The 20,208-nt window shown below is 43.2% G+C and overlaps 1 protein-coding gene across 7 annotated transcripts in view; it reads left to right on the forward strand.

Annotated features, from left to right (window-relative positions):
* Window positions 1-20,208, forward strand: part of LOC143297290 (integrin alpha-8-like) — a 222,186-nt gene that overhangs the window by 166,224 nt on the left and 35,754 nt on the right. For all 7 annotated transcript variants that reach the window (XM_076609611.1, XM_076609596.1, XM_076609563.1 and 4 more), the window contains exons 22-23: window positions 3,525-3,672; window positions 8,680-8,757. In XM_076609611.1, the coding sequence (XP_076465726.1) occupies window positions 3,525-3,672; window positions 8,680-8,757 (226 nt within the window). The remainder of the gene's footprint in view (window positions 1-3,524; window positions 3,673-8,679; window positions 8,758-20,208) is intronic.

Here is a 20,208-nt window from a genome sequence, read left to right on the forward strand (position 1 = left end):
TATATATATATATCTAAGACATGCATTCTCACATACACACACAAATAAAGGTGAGTACACAAAATATATATCAAAGAATAAAATACTAAGTATGATGTGCATATTAACAATAAAATATTCAATATTTAGTAATCATATATACCTAAGACATTTAGTAATACATTCATCTCAATCATGAAGTGTAGTACCCTGAAGTGGAAATATTTGAGTAAATAATCGCATGCAACAAAGACACATAAGTTGAACAGTACATGTAGATGGCAAAGCTCTTGTCAGCAACTGGAAAGGATAGACCCCCAAAACTTCAGCCTCAGTTGTCAAAGCATAAGTTGTTGCTGCAATTTGAGTTATTGTGTGAAAGGTAAATGCAGCCAAATAGTTCAGTACAGTGAATTTTGTGTTGCTGTTGAATGAATACTTACCTGTTAGTATGCCATTTTATAATTCTGTTATCACAGTGTTTTCCTCCCACTCAAAACACACCGAAATTGACAAAATCCTAAACATATATTAAACTGAGAGCTCTGTTTTTGGTTGTATGTTTTAAATTGAATATAACATTTGTTCTTTCTTATGAGCTGATCTGTGTATCTAACATGTTGCAGAAAGGGCTGCTCATGGCAGGGCATGCAAGACCTATTCAGTGATCCAAAAAGGCCAGTATGAACATATCAGGTAGCGAGCAGCATGTTATTGCTGATGCCAGGAAACCTGTGAGTGCCAAAAAAGAGATTTTTGGTGTGCATTTTCTCTCTTGTGAATCGAATGCCATTTTGTGAAGAAATAAAGATGCATCATCCACCTTTTATTTCTTATTTATTGTGGTTCTTCTACAATGAAATGCATGACTGGGTTCATGGATGGAAGAAAAAGCTAGAGAGCTGAAAGAAAAGAGATTCATATATCTGTCATTTTTGCTAGCAGCTTAAGTAATATTTGCTCCCTCCTGGGAACCTTTGTCGTGGAATGCCCCATCAACCTACCCATTCTGTATAATGCTCTCAAGTTGCATTTGTTTAAAAATTTGCAGTAATTTTGCAGAAGCTGATCAGCCAAGACCACTGGTAACTTATTGTGGCTGTAACTTCAATATTTTTTCAAAAACAAAAATTTTGAAGAAGTCTCAGCCACAACGTGCACCCTTATTTATGAGAAAATCAGGTATCATTCCTTTTCTGCCAACTTTAGATGGAAGTTTTAAGATTGATTTTAATTTATTTTGAAAGCTGACATTTCACTTAATACACACACAAAATTTCCAGGTCCTACTTGTGACAGTTACTGAAATATTCATCTTTGCAGCATGCTACCCCAATAAACAGTCTTTTTTCTGCTGGTCAAATTGAAGATTTTTCAAAGTTTCAGACTCTGATACTTAAAATTCAGTTAATTATCCTGCCTGAAAAAAATTCAGTGCACTTTTTGTGATGTATTCTGCAAGATATTTTATTATGAAATGCAACTGTCTATTCTTTTCAGTGCTGTAGACCTTCAAAGTTGCTATTCTGTGCAGATTGACATGTCTTGATTTTCTATTTCCTCCAACTTTGACAGGCATATTTTCCAATTTCTTTGCTGCTGAAGTGTTATTTTTTTCTTGTGCAATATGCCATTATCATATGATTTTTAGAAGTATATGAGTTTTCATTACAGTACCCTCATGGACAGTACAGTATGACTGTGGAAATGTGAAAATATTAAGTACTAACAGCATGTACGCATCATCACATCTTTAAAATGGAATATCTTCAGAACCAATCAAGATATTCACTTACTCTTTTTTTTGTTTTTCTTATATTGTCATGTTGTTTGTCAAAAATCACATTTCAGTCATTGTAATGAATATTTAAATTTTCACTGCTGCCACCTATATATAGCCATATAATAATAATAATTATATTTATATAGTGCTGAATCTTGTGCAGAGACAAATCAGAGCTCTTTGGCACCAGTCATTCACATGCATGCATAATTCTAAAACTGGAAAATCTGAAGACAAGGAAGAGGCAGGGAAGGGAGGCTATTTTGGAAAGAGGTGGGTTTTAAGGCCAGACTTGAAAGAGCTGAGTGCAGAGACCTGACAAAGAGAAAGAGGAAGTTCATTCCAGTTGCAAGGTCCAGAGACAGAGAAAGAACGGCGGCCAACAGTCGAGTGGGTATGTGTAAACAGAGTGGATCCGAAGCCGATCGTAGAGAGCGAGATGGAGTGTAGAGGTGAAGGCAGCCACAGAGATAGGAAGGGGCAGATTTGTGAATACATTTATAAGATAGAGTGCTGATCTTGTACTTTATTCTGTGTGAGACAGGTAGCCAGTGGAGATGTTGCAAAAGAGGAGTGATGTGCTCAAATCTTTTCTTTCTGAGGACGAGTTGGGCAGCAGAGTTTTGTATGCATTGAAGGGACTGAATGGATGAAGCAGGCAAACCAGACAATAGAGTTACAGTAGTCAAGGCGAGAGAGAATGAGAGAAACGACAAGTCTAGATGTTGCGTCATTGGACAGATATTTCTGGACGGAACTGACGGATATAGCTTTAGTAACAAAACAAGTTATTTATTTAAGTGGCAGCTGAATACTTGAGGAAAACAAGAGAGGAGATAAGTTCTTCAGTTATTTTGTTACCATTCTAATGTAAATAATTTTGATTTTTTCCAGTCTTGTCTTTACCTTCTATGGGCTGAATCCTCACAGTTCTGACAATGGTGATTTGAACAAACTCTCTTCAGTCAGCTTTTCAAGTATCAGTGGCACTGTTCTGGATGTATGTCTTTGACATTCACACACCCCATCTCAAAAACCATGTTCTTCTTCTAACAGTCATGTTCTCTGTATTTCTTCCGTCGGAACACAATCTGTTGTTCAGTGAACTCCTTCCTTTCAGAGTCAAACCACTTAGAATTATCTTCCATTTAACCTTTGAAACTCCACTCCCATCACCAAAGGACTTTTTTTTCCATGCTGTGAATGTATTGTATATATACATGTGAGACTCCTCATAATTGTGTGTGTGCGTGCATGCGTGTGTGTGTGTGTGTGTGTGTGTGTGTGTGTGTGTGTGTGTGTGTGTGCGCTTGTGAATGGTGTCATGATGTCTGTTTGTAAAGAGTATGATTTCAATTATTTGATTACTTTTGTCATGGGGGTTGAATGAGTTGTGTACATGTGAAGCACTTTTAGCTCTGAAAAAAAAAGTACTGAATTAGTGTTATTATTATCACTGTTTTTATTATTTGTAATGTTTCATGTTCTAAGTCTGTTTTTATATGGAATCCCATCTGCTCACTTCACTGAATGTGAAGCTTTTTGAACTCAGAAAAAAAGTACAGAATTAGTGTTTTTTGTTATTACTGTTTTTATTATTTGTAATGTTTCATGTTCTAAATCTGTTTTTATATAAGATTTCAGCTACTTACATCATTGAATGCGAAGCACTTTGAGCTCTGAAAAAAACTGAATTAGTGTTATTATTATTACTGTTATTATTAATTTTAATGTTTCATGTTCTGAATCTGTTTTTATATAGGATCTCAGCTGCTCACATCATTGGTAGTCGTGAGGCACTGGAGATTATGGTGATTGTGGAGAACCAGAAGGAGGATGCCTTCAACACCAAGCTGTTCATCACTCTACCCCCTGGAGTCACATTCACCAATAAAGCTGCTGTCTCCTCTGTGAGTTCCTGTCTAAAAAATAGTGTGTACACACACACACACACACACAACTTGAGTCATGAATCAATATCTGCATGTATGCATATGTGTATGTATGTGTGTGTGTGTCCATGGCAAGCTTTAACAAATTCATTTTCTTTGGAAATACAATCCCATATTTGGCTTAAAAACAGAAAAAAATCAGTTCTTTTCACATATTCTGATTTTAATGACAGTGCACTATTTGGAAGAGCACAAAATTGTAAAGAATAAAAAAAATGTTTCAACAGTAATTTTTTTCTGTTTCACAGGTCTTATCACTTTTATCTTACTCATTTATAATGATAATAATAATAGTAATGTACATTTATATAGCGCCCTTTCTCACTAAGAGCTCAGGGTGCTTTACATGAAAGAAAAATATTACAAGTAACATAAAACATTCATGACCACTCTTTCTCAAAAAAAAAAAAAAAAAAAAAAAATCCCCCCACTCACACTTTCCCTTTTCCACTCCACATACATCCAAAGTGAGCTGACATGGGTGGTGTTGGAGAAAAGGAAGCTGAGAGTACTCATAGATAGGTTTTAAAAAGATGAGTCTTTAGTGATGAACGAAAAGCAGAAATAGAATCAGATGCACGGATATGACGAGGAAGGTTGTTCCAGATGTGAGGAGCAGCAATGAAGAAAGGACGTTCACTATAGGTTCTTGTATTGACATGAAGTTTCAAAAGGTAACAGTCAACGTTTACTATAGGTTCTTGTATTGACATGAAGTTTCAAAAGGTAACAGTCAGAGGAAGAGCAGAGATTTCTTGAGGGAGTGTAAACACTGATAAGGTCAGAAAGATAAGTAGGTCCTGCGGGGAGGAAAGCAGAATAGCAGGGACACGCAACTTTGTATTTAATTCTCACTTCAGTGGGGGGCCAATGTAGAGTGCAGAGGTGAGGAGAATGTGATCCGTGCGTGGGACTCTGAGAGTCAGACGGGCAGCATTGTTTTGAAGTTTTTGAATTCGCTGAAGAATATTTTGTGGACAGCCTCTGAGAAGAGAATTACAGTAGTCAATTTGTGACAGCACAAAAGCAGAAATAAGAGTTTTAGTAGTTTCAACAGAAAGGTACTGAAAGAGTTGATGCGATGAAGTTCACAATTGACAATGCGTATCAGGTTTACTACCTGAGCATGCATGCTGAGGTTTGAGTGAAGAATGACTCCAAGGTTCCTTGCTGATTTAGAAAACTGAACTGTGGCATCACCAACCACAATAGAGGCAGGAAAAGAAGTAGATGTGGACATTCTTGCAGAGGAAATAATCATAGCTTCAGTTTTGTCATCATTCAACTTTAGTTTGTTGAATGTCATCCAGGATTTAACATCGAGAATACAATCCTGCATTGACAGAATCAGACTGTGTACTTGGTTTTGTTCTGCAGACTTTTGTAGCTGAGTATCACCAGCAAAAGAGTGGTGAAAAACAGAATGGCCAGAAATGACATCAGAAAGAGGAGCAGTGTACAGAACGAACAGAACAGGGCCCAGGACAGAGCCTTGTGGCACACCATAGGAGATCAGGGCTGGATCAGACTTAATGTTACCAACAGAGACAATCTGGAAGCGGTTGGATAGGTATGAAGAAAACCAACTCAGAACTGTTTAGTGAATCCCCAAAACATGTTCAAGTCTGGAAAGGAGTATGCTGTGGTCTATTGTGTCAAATGCAGCCGACAGATCGAGCACAGATAGTTTACCTTCATCAACAGATAGTAACAGGTCATTAACTACTTTCAACAAAGCAGTTTCAGTGCTATGGGCAGATCTGATGGGTGCAATAGCCGAATGGTTAAAGCGCTGGACTTTCAATCTGAGGGTCCTGGGTTCGAATCTCGGTGCACCTGGTGGGTAAAGGGTGGATATTTTTCCGATCTCCCAGGTCAACATATGTGCAGACCTGCTAGTGCCTGAACCCCCTTCGTGTGTATGCGCACACAGAAGATCAAATACGCACGTTAAAGATCCTGTAATCCATGTCAGCGTTCGGTGGGTTATGGAAACAAGAATATACCCAGCATGCACACCCCCGAAAACGGAGTATGGCTGCCTACATGGCGGGGTAAATAAAAAATAAAAAAAAAGGTCATACACGTGAAATGTTACATGTCTGTCTGAGTGTGTATGTGTGTGCGTCTGAAATCTGATTGAATGACACAGGAAACGAATGATGAGCGCCCAGTGGCAGCCGTCAGTCGGCTCTACCCAGGTAGGCAGCCTGTGGTGCAAATGTCCCTGTGTATGTAAAGCGCTTTGAGCTTGGTCTCTGACCAAGGATAGGCGCTGTATAAGTATCCACATCAATCAATCAGTCAATCTATATGCTGACTGAAAAGAAGAGAACAGGTTGTTTAATACTAAATGGTCTGAAAGTTGGGAGAGAACAATTTTTTCAATAATTTTGGACACAAAAGCAAGGTTGGATACAGGGCAAAAATTTTTGAGGTCATTGTGATCCAGAGTGGCTTTCTTTAGCAGGGGCTTAACAAGTGCAGTTTTGTATACATCTGGGAAGACACCAGAAATTAAAGAATCATTTATAATTTCTGTAAGTGCAGGTAAAACAACATCCGAACACTCATACAGTAGTGGTGTGGGAAGGGGGTCCAGGTCACATGTTTTTGGAGCAGACTTTTTCAACACACTCAGTACATCTGTCTCTGAAACAGGTGTGAAAGCAACAAAAGGAACACCTTGAAATTCTTTTCCCAAGGGATGTGACACAAGTGACTGTGAATCCAGTTCTTTCCTGAGGTTAACAATTTTGGAGCAGAAAAAATCTGAAAAGACACTGGGCAGCAATGAAAATGGATAGATAGAAGGAAGCAAAGAAGATTTTGTTCTGCCACAAAGCTTATTTGTAATGCAATATAGTTCTTTGCTTGATTTAGCTTCGGAGATCTTGGTGTTGAAAAACAGAGTCTTCGCTTAGTGCACAAGAAAGGTAACAAAGTTTTTGGCTTTCTGGTAGATTTGTTTGTATACAGTTAAACCAAATACCTTCCACTGTGCTTCCGCGTGTCGCCTCTCTCTCTTTGCTGCTAGCAGTTCCTCACCAAGAAGCCCAAACCATGGACACGACACCTTTCTGAACGACATCCTGCAACGAGATGCAGCGGCGTGCTTGTCCAGTGCTGCCTGAAAGGCAGTGTTGTACTGGTCAGCTGAACAGTCCAAAAAGCTCTCAAGTCCTGATTTCAGGTCGTCATGAAAAGCTGCCCTGTCTATAGCACGAATGTTGTGCACGCTGTGATACACTGTCACAGAGGAGGGGATGTCTATGTCGAGGACACTAACTACACACAAATGGTCAGACTCTAATTCATGATTCACATCAGACGATCGATGAACTCCATCACTGGGCCTCTCAATCACCAAATCAAGAGTATGACCATGCTTGTGGGGAGGTCCATGCAGTCTGAGAAAGGTTGTATATATCTAGAAGTTCCAAGAATTTTACAGCACTACGATCAGTGGAACTGTTAGCATGGCAGTAATTTAATTTTATTAGCTAAACTAGTAACTTCTGCTTAGATTGATGTACACACCTGCCAGGAACAGCAAGATTTTGCCATTTAATGGGACATCAATGTGAATATATGGTGGGTGTGTATGTATGTATATATATATATATATATAGAGAGAGAGAGAGAGAGAGAGATAAATTCCCCCCCACCCCCCACCCACACTCATTCATAAAACTGAATTTTAATAAGTTCAGTGCCAGAGAATTTTTGTTAAAAAAGAAAAAGTGATCTCTTGCCAGCCCCCTGAGAACCACCTCTTTCCATCCGCAGACTGAAATAGCCCTCAACTATCATTTGAAACTTCTTTGAACCGAAAAAAGCCCTGCTCAAATTTATGTGCCTGCAAGTGCTGTGTGTGGTGTATGTGTATATGGAGAGGGATATGGAATCGAAAGGTTATTGGTATTGTGTTTGTTGTTGCCTCACAACAGGAACCTACACTATAAACACATAGTTAACTGAGAAGACCCATTACTGCATGGCTGTCAGAAGAGCTGGTAAACTCTGTCCTTTTTTTTCTATGGTCTACTGTGTATAATGCTCATGCATGCAGTTGTATTAGTGTTATAGAAATTCACAGTTTTTCAGTTTGAAGCAACATCTAGGGAAGAAACACAATAATAATAATAATGATAATTATGTCTGATAATCAAAATTTATGTAGCGCCTTCCATCGCTCAAGGCACTTTACAATAACAGCAAAAAGTAATACCAAAGAAACAAAAGGGCATGGTGTACAATGCAAGAAGATAACAAGTAACAACATATTACACATGCACAAACACACACACACACACACACACACACACACACACGGGCGCACATACGGGCGCACACACAAATGCATACACGTGCGCGCAATGCAAGAAGATAACAAGTAACAACATATTGCACATGCACAAACACACACACACACACCACACACACAAACACACACACACACACAGGCAACCGCATCCACACTCCCTCTCTCCATGCACACACATCACAATCAAGTAACCAGTCTGGATGGAAAAAGCAAGTTCTGAAATGGTAGGGAGGAATAGGCCTTCATCAAATAATGGATAAAGAGATGTTTTCAGACCTGACCTGAAAGACTATAGACTGACTGTTGGAGGGAGTATGATTGAGAGTTCCAGAGCTTAGCTGTAGAGAAAGAAAAGGCTCATTGGCCATACTTTTTATGTGTTAGATTTGGAAGCTGAAAGAGCCTGGTGTCAGCAGAGGATCGAAGGATCCTGGAGGGAATGTATATATGGAAAATTTCAGATAGATACTGAGGAGCACAGTAATTTAATTCATTTAACTCTGTGTCCAATTTCAGTGTTTGTGTTTCATGAGAAAAAAATCAGAAACATCCAGCAGAGATGCAATCATAACACAGTGGAAGATATCCTTTACGAGCACACCATGAGTGAGTTTATTATTCTGTTGTGTGGTGTACAGGTGGTTCCTGTAGGGTGTGGTGCCATGGGTAACATCGCTGTCTGTGACATAGGCAACCCACTGCCCTCAGGTGAAAAGGTAAACATTGCTTATGATTGTGAAACAATCTCAATTTTTGAATAATATACACATTTTAGAAATCTGTGTTCATTTGCTAAAATAGTTGTGAACATATGTGTGTATTTGCCATGCATCAGAATGGTCTGCAGATCTGAGTATTTCAGAGGATTTGGGAACTGCTGACTGCGGTTTCAGCTTGGGCAGCTGCTGAACAATTTCTTATGGAGCACGATCTTATTCTCATTCTCAAGTGGTATTCTTAAATGGTTTGTTCTGTTTTTGCACACATGATATTCTTAAACAGCTCATTCTGTTTTTGCACACTTCCTGCAAACAAGTGTTGGCATCATCTTTGTCAGTACTGTTGACCCTGTACCCCACCGGGGTCTGGGTGGTCCCTGGACCCCTGCCAGCTTCAGAGGATTGGACTCTGGGGTATTCTGATGCCTCATATGCATATATGCATGTTTGTGTGTGTATTTGTGCATATCTTTTTGTGCATGCATATATGAAATTAAAGGCAAAAAAGAAACAACAATAAATGTGAAACTAGCAATGAAACAAACTGAATGAACAAGCAGACAAGTCCTCCCGAAACCTGGAGGGGGTCAGGCTGGTGTTCTCTTGACCCCCTCCCGGGAGGGTCACTGCCTTGTCGTAGTCGGGAGGCTTAGTGGCCAGTGATCGAGCGAGCTATGTCGGCGGGGGCATCAGTGCTTCTTGGGGTTTTGCTGCTCTGGTCCCAGGTCTTAATTGACAGCCTACATAGCCATCGTAGCTGTTAGGGCTGAATAAGTGGTGGTTTTTTGTACTGATGCCCCTGATAGGGCTTCCCATGCCGAACAGGTCGTGAGTGAGGCCCAAACTAAACGTGACCCACTGTCCCTTTCGCTGTTCTCTATTCTTCTTTTTACCGCCTCTTTTCTGTCCTCAGCTCCCCATCAAGCCTTCTTTTCCGCATTCTTTTTTCTCTGCGGCCTTCTTCAGGCCCGCCGTGTTTGCCGTGCGGCGCGACCTGTGATGGAGGGGAATGAGATCCTGGGGATTGAGAGAGCACGCTGCTCTCAACACATCCCTTTGGCTTGGACCTCTCCTAAGACAGGCAGCACACATTGGCCCGTGTGTGTCAATCGGCTACCCCTTCGTGGGGCTGGGTCAAGACTGGCAGTTTAGAGGCTAACGAAGATAACCCCCGTAGTGCTCGGTTCTCTGTCCCCGGGAGCTGGGCATGATCGGGGGGGAACACGTTGGAGCTAGGCTGTTGGTCGTATATCCCTCCCGAAACCTGGAAGGGGTCAAGCTGGTGTTCCCTTGACCCTGGCCCCTAAGTTGGACCCCATGATGGGTGGGTAAGGGAGGGATGAATTAAAGATAAAAAAAAAAGCAATTATTTAAACATGAATTCTAAACAACTACACCCCCCTAAATTCGGAAAAAGAAGACAAGGAACAGACGATTCGGACTCAGATTCGGAGGTCGTTGAGACCTCTGGATTTTGGCCATCGTGGCTTGTGATGGAGGGCGCTGATGACGACAAGCCCTTGTCGGCTCTCAGCCCCTTCGCTATCCAGAAGGGCTTTCAGTGTCTGGCAGGATCGCTGAAATCCATCAAGAGGCTGAGGAGCGGAGCGTTTTTAGTGGAGACAGAGTCTAAAAGGCAGACACAGCTTCTGCTCAAGGCGACCACTTTTGTGGATAGGGCGGTGAGGGTTTCCCCTCACAAAGGTCTCAACTGCTCAAAGGGCGTCATCAGATGCCCGGAGTTGAGAGGAGTGTCTGAAGCTGAGATCAAGAGCGAGCTGTCCTCTCAGGGAGTGACCGACGTGTACAGGGTGACGGTGAAGAAGGGGTCGGACAGAGTCCCGACCAACACATTCTTCCTCACCTTCTGCTGCCCGAATGTCCCCAAGGACATTCGAGTCGGATACCTGATGGTGAGTGTAAGCCTGTATGGGCCGTCCCCTCTAAGATGTTTCAAATGCCAGAAATTTGGACACGTGCGAGACCGATGCAAGGAGGAAGAGGCGTGTGGCACCTGTTCAAAGGCGGCGCACCAGGGCGATTGCGTCAGTCCAGCCCATTGTGCGAACTACGGAGGTGGCCACCTGTCCTCATCGAAAGACTGCCCCGCCTGGAAAAAAGAAAAACAAATCCAGATGGTGAAGACAGAAAAGAAGATATCGTTCTTCGAGGCAAGGAAACAGGTGGAGGCCGTGTCGCCTAAGGCGTCTTATGCCTCTGTCGTCAGACCCAGGACGGTGGACGTCGCGGTCCAGACGACGTCCACAGGGACGCAGACGGACGACGTTCCTACCTCGTTAGAACCGTTGGCCTTGGGTGGAGGCGCCGTGTCCACCCCTTCCCATCCTGTGCGGCAGTCCTCAGGGGCTGCTGGGCGGGAGCGGAAAGCCTCGGGCGGAGGCACGTTGTCCGCCTCCCGCCCCACCCCGGCCCCCCTCGCCCCGCCTCTCGTCTGCCTGGCCCTCGGGCTGGCAGAAGTGGCCAGAAACCCCCTGTACCTCCAAAACTCAAGGAGGGGAGGGTTGCGGCCTCGGCGGGATCGGGAAGGGCCGAGGTGGTGGATATTCCGACTTGGTCGGAATCAGAAAAATTCAATTCTAAAAACAAGTACTCGATCCTGGCCGACCTTGAGCCACCGCAAGCAGAGGAGCAGGGGGTAGCGATGGAATAGGCTGCTGCTTTATTATTTTTTTTAACCTTTTTAATGGCAGTGATCCACTGGAACATCCGGGGGTTCTACGCCAATTTCCAGGAACTCCAGCTGCTTTGTCGTGCTTTGAAACCTTCAGTGCTCGCGCTGCAGGAGACTCTGCAAAGAGATGGCAAGGTTTTATCTCTCTCTGGTTTTAACTCCGTTTTTAAACCCGCTCAACCGAAGCAAGAGGGATTGACGGGAGGTGTCGCTCTTTTTATTCGCAAGTCCCTTTTATACAGTACAGTTCCTTTAAGCACCCCTTTACAGGCGGTGGCAGTCAGAGTCACACTTGAGAAAACCATCACTGTCTGCTCTCTGTACCTTCCTCCTGCCGTCCGTGTTCTGAGGCAGGACCTCATGAACCTGGTCGACCAGCTCCCACGTCCGTTTTTACTGTTGGGCGACTTCAATGGACACTCCCCGCTCTGGGGAAGTGAGATGACATCAGCCCGAGGTCTTCTCTTGGAAAACCTTTCCGATATGGACTTGTGATGTCTTAATGACAAGCCTCCCACTTACCTTCATCTGTTCTCTGGAAAGCTCTCGTGTTTAGATCTGTCGGTCTGCGATCCATCGTTGGTCCTGGACTACGAGTGGAAAGTGCACGACGATCTGCACGGGAGTGACCACTTTCCTGTCGTCCTCCGCCCCACAGATGGAGAAGGTGACTCTCTGCCTGACCGCCTGAACTATGACAAAGCAGACTGGGGAATTTTTACCAGGAAGATAAGAGCGGAGCTGCAGGAAGAAACAGTATTGAAAAGCAAGGACCCTGCTGACACTCTGACTCGGATCGTTTTAGATTGCGCCAAAGCAGCAGTCCCATCGTCTACCTCCAAGCCTCAGGTGCCAAGAACGCCCTGGTTCAACGCGGAATGTCGGGAGGCCCGTAAGTCTCGGAAGAGAGCGCAGCGACGCGTCTTTCGGAGACCGGAGACCGATAGCGTTCGAACCCATCAACAGCTGAGGGCGAAAGCCAGGTATGTTTTTAAAAAGAGCCAGAGAAAGTCATGGAGAGATTTTTGCTCTTCCTTAACCTCCAACACACCCAAGAAGAAAGTGTGAAGGGTTTTAAAAAGAATTAAGGGCAAAAACGTATGCCCGACCTTTCATCATCTTAAACTTTCAGACGCTCTGGTCACAGAGAAGAAAGCAGTTGCCAGTTTGCTTGCCTCCACAATTGAACAGAACTCGAGATCTGCTAACAAATCTGCTCGGTTTCTTAAAACCAAAAACCTGTCAGAAAAAACACCCTGTAACTTCTCTTCCGACAACACAGAGAGCTACAACTTTCCTTTCACTATGAATGAACTTTTAAATCTGCCCTTCAGACCTGTACGGATTCCTGTCCAGGAATGGACGAGGTCCATTATAAACTCTTAAAGCATCTTCCCCAAACCTGTCTGGACACCCTGCTCAAAGTTTATAACCACATCTGGACCACAGGCTTTTTTCCACCCTCCTGGCGGAAAGCCCTCATAATCCCGGTGCCGAAACCGGGAAAAGACCCCTCGAACCCCTCCAACTACCGCCCAATAGCACTGACCAGCTGCATCTGCAGACTGATGGAGAAGATGGTCAGTGGTAGACTGATGTGGAAACTAGAGACCGACGGCCTTCTGGCGAAAGAACAGTGCGGTTTCCGCAAGCATCGCTCTACCGTTGACCATCTGGTTCGTCTGGAAACCACTGTAAGAAATGCCTTTGTAAACAAACAGCATGTGGTGGCCATATTTTTTGACTTGGAGAAAGCTTACGATACCACGTGGAAATTTGGAATCCTCTCGGACCTGCACAAGCTCGGCTTCCGAGGACACCTGCCCCAGTTCATCCACAATTTTTTGCAAGACAGACAATTCCAGGTGAGAGTCGGCACCACCCTGTCCGACATTCACAAGCAGGAGCTGGGTGTCCCGCAAGGGAGCATCCTGTCGCCGGGTCTCTTCAGCATCAAAATTAATGACATCGTTCAATCCGTTCAGAAGGGATCGGAAAGCTCGCTGTTCGTGGATGATTTTGCCTTATATGCAACTGGCAGCACATATGCCAGCATCCAGCGACGGCTTCAGCTCTGCATCAACAAAATCCAGTGTTGGGCAGAGGAGAATGGCTTCACATTTTCGTCCTCCAAAACTGAATGTATTCATTTTCATAACTTTCGCCAGTTCTATCCGGACCCTGAAATCTGTCTGGGAAAATCCACCATCCCGGCGGTCAAGGAAGCCAGATTTTTAGGGGTCATCTTCGATCAGAAGCTGAAATTCCTCAGCCATATTAAACAGCTGAAAATATCTTGCCAAAAAGCCCTGAACATCATTCGAGTTGTGGCACACACGGACTGGGGTGCTGATCAGAAATCTCTTGCACCTCTACAGAGCCCTGGTCCAGTCCAAACTAGATTACGGAAGTGTAGTATACGGCTCGGCCAGACCGTCTTACCTGAAACTGTTGGACCCTGTACACCACCAAGGGCTCCGTCTCAGCTTAGGTGCTTTCCGCACCACCCCTGTGCACAGCCTGTACGCAGAGGTGGGGGAACCGCCTCTCTCCAACCGCAGACTGAAGCTGACCCTAAACTATTATTTGAAATTGTTTTCTGAACCTACAAACCCTGCTTACGACGCTATATTCAACAACCCTTTCAGTAAGAAATTTAAAGACAACCCAAACTGCATACCTCCTCTCGGACTCCGCATTCAGCCGCACTTAGAAAATGCCGATCTGGATGTTGGTGGCATCTCAGATTTCTCTAAGTTCCCTGACAGCCCTCCGTGGACCTTTAGAACACCTGAGGTCCGATTCGATCTGGCCTCATACCGTAAAGACTCCACCAGTTCTCTGGCCTACAGAACTTACTTTTCGGAACTCTGCCACAAATTCCCCACTTTTCAAAGTATCTTCACTGACGGTTCCAAGTCAGAGGACGGAGTCGCTGCATCTGCGTTCTGTCCCGCCTTTCCTGACTGGCCCTCAACGGAACACATCCTGTCTGACAGCTCGGTGTACACTGCGGAACTGACCGCACTGGTTCTGGCGGTAAAAATGGTTCTCTCTTCAAAACAAAAGAGATTCATGATCTTTTCCGACTCCTTGTCAGCCCTGGAGGCGATCGCCTGCAGGAATATCACTCATCCCAAACTGCTGGAATTTTATGAAGATTTTACTCTCGCAACGAAGAAAGGATACGAGGTTTTGTTGGCCTGGATTCCCGGACATGTTGGCATTCGTGGTAACGAAAGGGCGGACCTGCTGGCCAGGAACGCTGTAAAGAAAGAATTATCCAGATCCTTTGTACCATACACAGACATGAAGCGGAAGGTGAACACTTACGTTAAGGATCTTTGGCAAGAGGAGTGGAACACCCAGACGGACAACAAGCTCTTCCAGATCCGTCCAGACCTAAAAGAGACCCTCCCTTCGGGGGTGAAGAACAGAAAGGAGGAGTCTGTGCTGTGCAGACTGCGTACGGGGCACACTTTTTTTTACTCATTCTTACTTGTTGAAGGGGGAAGAGGCCCCTCCATACATTCCCTGTGATGAGCCTCTCACCGTGAAACACGTGCTCCTTGACTGTTGGGATCTGCATGACGTTAGACGCAGACATTACACGGCAGTTTCTTTGAAGACTTTGTTTCATGATGTCCCTCCGTGGGCGCTGATGGAAGAAGTGAACATTTTTAACCAGATTTGAAGGTTTTAAACTATGGAAGTTTTTTTTTTAACTTTGGAGTGGAAAGTTTGAAGTGGTGACTCGTTTTAATTGGTTGTTTTTTTTTATCCTTGTAGTAGTTATTGACGCGGCGATAGCCTTGAGATGGCCTTAGTGGTCGGCGAGGCTCTAAGCACCATAATTTCATTTCAAGCAGACAAGTAACAGTAACTACCGTAAAGTTCGGTCTATAAGCCGCGACTTTTTACCCCAGCTTCAACCTCTGTGGCTTATACAATGATGCGGCTTATTTGCGGATTTTAACGATCCCGGGAGTGTCACGTTCTCGTCTATTCTTAGCTGCCCTTCAACTCACCAAAATCATGATTTCTGTCCATGAATTTTTGGATGAGCTTCAGGATAGTGTGCTAACTGTTCATGTTTTATAAATCAAATCTGCACACATTAAAGCCTTCAGATCAGCATTCAGTTCCACTCTGCTCAAGTGTACACCCTCATCATGCCGAAAATGTGACATTATGCCTATGATGCAGCCTTCAAATTGAAGGCGATCGACCTAGCAGACGACAGTGCAAGCGACGAACCAGCAGCGACCTCCACCTTCATGAAGTGAAAGCGAGGCTAAGTCAGTGACAAGATGGCAGAGGAAGCTGTGCTGGTTCTCTTCAACTCGGACACTGAAGACGAAGATTTTAGTGGATTCAGTGAGCAGGATGACGTTGAATAAATGTGACTATCCCGAAATTATGGATCTTATTTTCGTTGTGTTTATTTATTATTTTTTTGTGGCACTAGCAGTATTTTCACTTGCTTTTCTTTGTGTTGTTCCAGCTTGTGTTTATTTCATAACCTACAGTATCGACAGCTTTTCTTAGTATCAGTATGTGTTCCGGTACCGGAAATAAGTGCGGCTTATAAACCAGTGCGGCTTATGTATGTATAAAGTTCAATTTTTTCCAAAATTTAGTGGGTGCAGCTTATATACCAGTGCGCTCAATAGACCGAAATTTACGGTACATCATTACTGAGCAATTTAAGAAATAAAAACATAGATAAAATGAAATAATAACATGATTTAAAGATAGATTAACCTTTCCCGTACATCGTGGGTTTGCTCACACCCACACACAAGGTTTTTGCTCTGTAACTCAAATAATTTTGAAGCCACTTTCATTAACCTCTTGACTGTGCTGTTGACATACGGCGTACGTCATGAAATGTCGCTCACCAGTGCTGTATTGACATTCGCCGTACGTCATGTTACAATGTTCTATGTTTCGAGTCCCACATTACAGAAAATACAGTCTCCTAACTATTAAATTAGCTCCCCTGAGAGCTCTTTGTCTCCTGAGTTCCATAAGCTGAGATTATTCACCTCATTGTCATATTTATGGCGAAAGTTTTGCAAGTTTGTATGAAGCTCAAGTTGTGTTTGCAAAGCCATGGCTGAATGCAGACAAACCTCAACACTTGTACTAGTATTGGAAGAAATCTTTCACAATGCAAATAGTAGAGATGAAGGTCGTGGACTGAATGAGATAGAACTGCGTGAAGTTGATGCCGAAGACGCTGTTTTGACATGGAGGGGGGTAGGAGGTGGAGTTGCTTGACGAAACTAAAGACAGACAAGCTCAGCTGATTCAATATGCAGGTGGGTGTTTACAAGGTTTGTCAGTTTATTATTTGTTTTCTGTTTGTTGTAACAGTGAATATGACTGCATTGTGTGTGCTTTGAATGTGTTAGCTGTGGTAAGTAGCTTCGTCAGTCACTGATCAGTGTGTGTGAGTGAGAGTCAGTCACGTGTGTACTGTGTATGACCATCACAGCGCAAGGAGGCATGGTTCGCTGGCTGGCTCATTGTTGATGACAGTGTGTGTCGCTCACCTAGAGCTTTCTGTGTGTTTGTTCCCGAGTGTGTGTTGGTTTGTTGTTGTTTTGTGTGTGTGTGAGAGAGAGAGTGGGGGAGGAGGGGGGATATATTTATAAAACTGAAATCAGAGAAAGATATACAGAATTGTATGCCTAAATTACTTTGTAAATGCAACACTTGTAGAAGTGTGTGTGTGTGTGTTGTCATTTTGTTTTGTATGAGAAAGAGAGAATGAAGGGAGTGTGGCATACCATGAACCAGTTTCAGTGTGTGTGTGTGTGTTGGGGATGGGGGTGGGGTAGGTGTGTGTGTGTTTGTATTTCAGATTCTGAAAACAATCAGAAATAAAATGGTACCATTTCATAACCTTTTTATATGTAAAAAACAACAACAAAAACCAAAGACAAAAAAAACAAAAAAACACTCCCAAACCCCAACAAACTTACTCTTTTATGCAGTGTGTTTCAGGTATGCAGCATGGTGATGATCATGATGTTCATCCTGGACCATCTGGAGTTGACAACTTGCCACAAACCTACAGCTGAAGACCAGCAGCAGCAAGACCAAAGGGCAGTAAACAAACCTCCAGCAATTCTGGATTACAACAAAAACATGGGTGCCATGGACCATCATGACCAACAGCTGCAGCCCTACGATGCCACAAGGAAAACTCTGAAGTGGTACAAATAGCTGTGTGTGCATTTTCTACAAATTGCCATGCTGAATGCACACATCCTCTACAAAAAAGCAGACAACAGCAGTACACTCCTGGACTTCCAGAAGGATGTAATTAGTGCCATGATTTTTGGTGACCAAGACCCAGACACTGCTAAAGATGACCACGCACATGTGTTCAGCGCTTGACGTTTAGTTCATCCGAGGAGAGAACTTGACCCTGCATTCAACTCAGGAGGGAAAGGCGCCGCCTAAAAATAACACGCTACTGCCGGAAGGGTTAGAGCTTTAACTTGGAAGAACTGAGAGCACAAAACGCTATGAGTTCTCTTCACGTTGCGCCTCCAGCCGTTATCAGCTGTTGGGAGGGAGAAAGACCAGTGTGCTGTTCCGCGCGATGGTAGTGGCCACAGGGAGAAAACAACACCTCTTCGTTAACTTTTGATAACACATTGCTTGTCAACGCAATCGCTTAATGAATAGTATGGTTTGAAAGAGCACAGTCTTAGCTTTAAAACGATAGGAAACTCAAATGTGAACATCCGATTATTTTTCTCAGGATAAGTGTTTGAAAAAAGCAGGTATGCTTACCACCAGTTTGTTAACATGCATTTTGACACATTTTTAACACACTGAATCTAATCTCACAAAATTCGCTCAACACAGACAATACATTCCATGCACAGCATTACACATCAGCATGCCTCTCACTAACCTGTGTTGATAGCTGGAAATTCTGAAGGAAGCTGTGGCGTGTTAAAGATCACAACTGTTTTGCAGCCTGTACAAGTACTCCACAGGCACACTGATTCAGTCATTCACGCACATTGAGGAAAAGAGAGAGAAGGAAACAGAACAAAAGAAAGGAAGGGATGAAGGAGAGAAAGAGAGGCAAGGAAATAGCATGAAAGAAAGACAGGGAAGAAAACAGAATGAAAGAAAGGAATGGAAGAAAGAAATGGGAGAGAACAGAATGTGAAGGAAAACCAAACTCACGGTACTTCTGCTATGAAAAAAACCCACACCACCGCCAGTCACAATTGTCAGCACAGTTCTCTCAAGTAAATACTGTTATCTTAAAAAATATTTTCCAGCCAAAGAAAGTACTACCACCAACAAAAAGAGAAGTGTCCGCTCTTTCCAACAGTGCAAACATTAATGCCACAGAAATAGGAGTATGCTCACCCGCCCGCTCAAAAGAGGCGCGCAAATTGCCACACTTTAATAGAAGACAAAGAAGGGTCAGTGACGGGTTAGCAGGCACAGCAGCTGACCTACTTATCAGTGTCTGGCACTATCAGGCCTGTCAGGGGGATCTCGCAGTCGGCTAAGTGTGTGTGGTTCTGCTTATAGCCTAGACAGCAGTGCATGCTGTTTGTCTTGTGTGGATGACACTTCATTGATGTCATCCCACATATCCCATAGAAGGCGCGGCCACAAAGGAGGTGCAGAGTCTGCTGGAAGAAAGGATGTGAGGTTCTACTGCCCAGACTGCCCCGGCAAACCAGCACTGTGTCTTGAAGACTGTTTCCGCAAGTACCACACGCAGCATTTTTACTGGCAACAGATGCTGGGTGTGTACACCCTTTTTATTCTTTGTGTGGACTGTGTTGGAGTCTTACGGACCTGGACACTGTTACTCAACCTTGACAGTGTGTGTGGTTGATCACAACAGTCACAAGAAAGACTGGTTGATAACCTGGTTGATGTTGTAGCAACAACATGATGGAACGACAGTCCCAAATTTTTTTATATTTTTTTTATTGCATTTTATGAAATTTTTGTGTCAGAATGACTCATTATTTGAACATGTGAGTATTAAAAACAAAATTTCTTTTCCATTTTCCTTTCATTTGATATATACTTTTATGCACTTATCTTCAGTACTTTTTGAAATATAAGCAAATTAAAATTATTGGCGTGTTTTTCTTGTGTTTTCTGAAAATTTTCTCAGCATAGGCTATAGCAAACCGTACTAGCAGTAAAGGGGTTAAATTTTATGACTTTGTTTATAATGTATCATACTGCATATCAACTGAAAATTATTTTGTTTTATCCATAAACAAATGAATAGATATACAATAAACGTCCTGGTACATCGTGGGTGTGTGCACATCCTAACTCTCAAAGAATAAATTTTGCGTGCCATACGTCGTGGTTGTGGAGCCACGCATACTTGCAAAGAACAAGCCTTGTGCGCTATACATTGTTTATGTGACGTCACTTGTGCCTGCAAAGGAGAGAGAGAGGCGATGGTATGAAAATGCTTCTTGCCCACCGTTCAGATTTGGTGCCACCGAGATCAGGCCAGATTCGGTTCCGTCTGCTACTGCCTTTTTGTCTGTTGTGGATCATATCCTGGTTCAAGTCTGCAGTTTTACTCTGAAGTTTAACTCATTTCAAAAATGGATATTTACTGTACTAAATGATAGAACAGATTTAAATACAATTTTGAATGAATTGTTGTTAAAAAAAAAAAAATCATCAGAACTGATTGGTACTGGCTATTTTTATCGAGTTGGGAAAGCCTTTTTTTT

Source organism: Babylonia areolata, chromosome 2, assembly GCF_041734735.1.
Source record: "Babylonia areolata isolate BAREFJ2019XMU chromosome 2, ASM4173473v1, whole genome shotgun sequence".
Classification (NCBI taxonomy): Eukaryota; Metazoa; Mollusca; class Gastropoda; order Neogastropoda; family Buccinidae; genus Babylonia; species Babylonia areolata.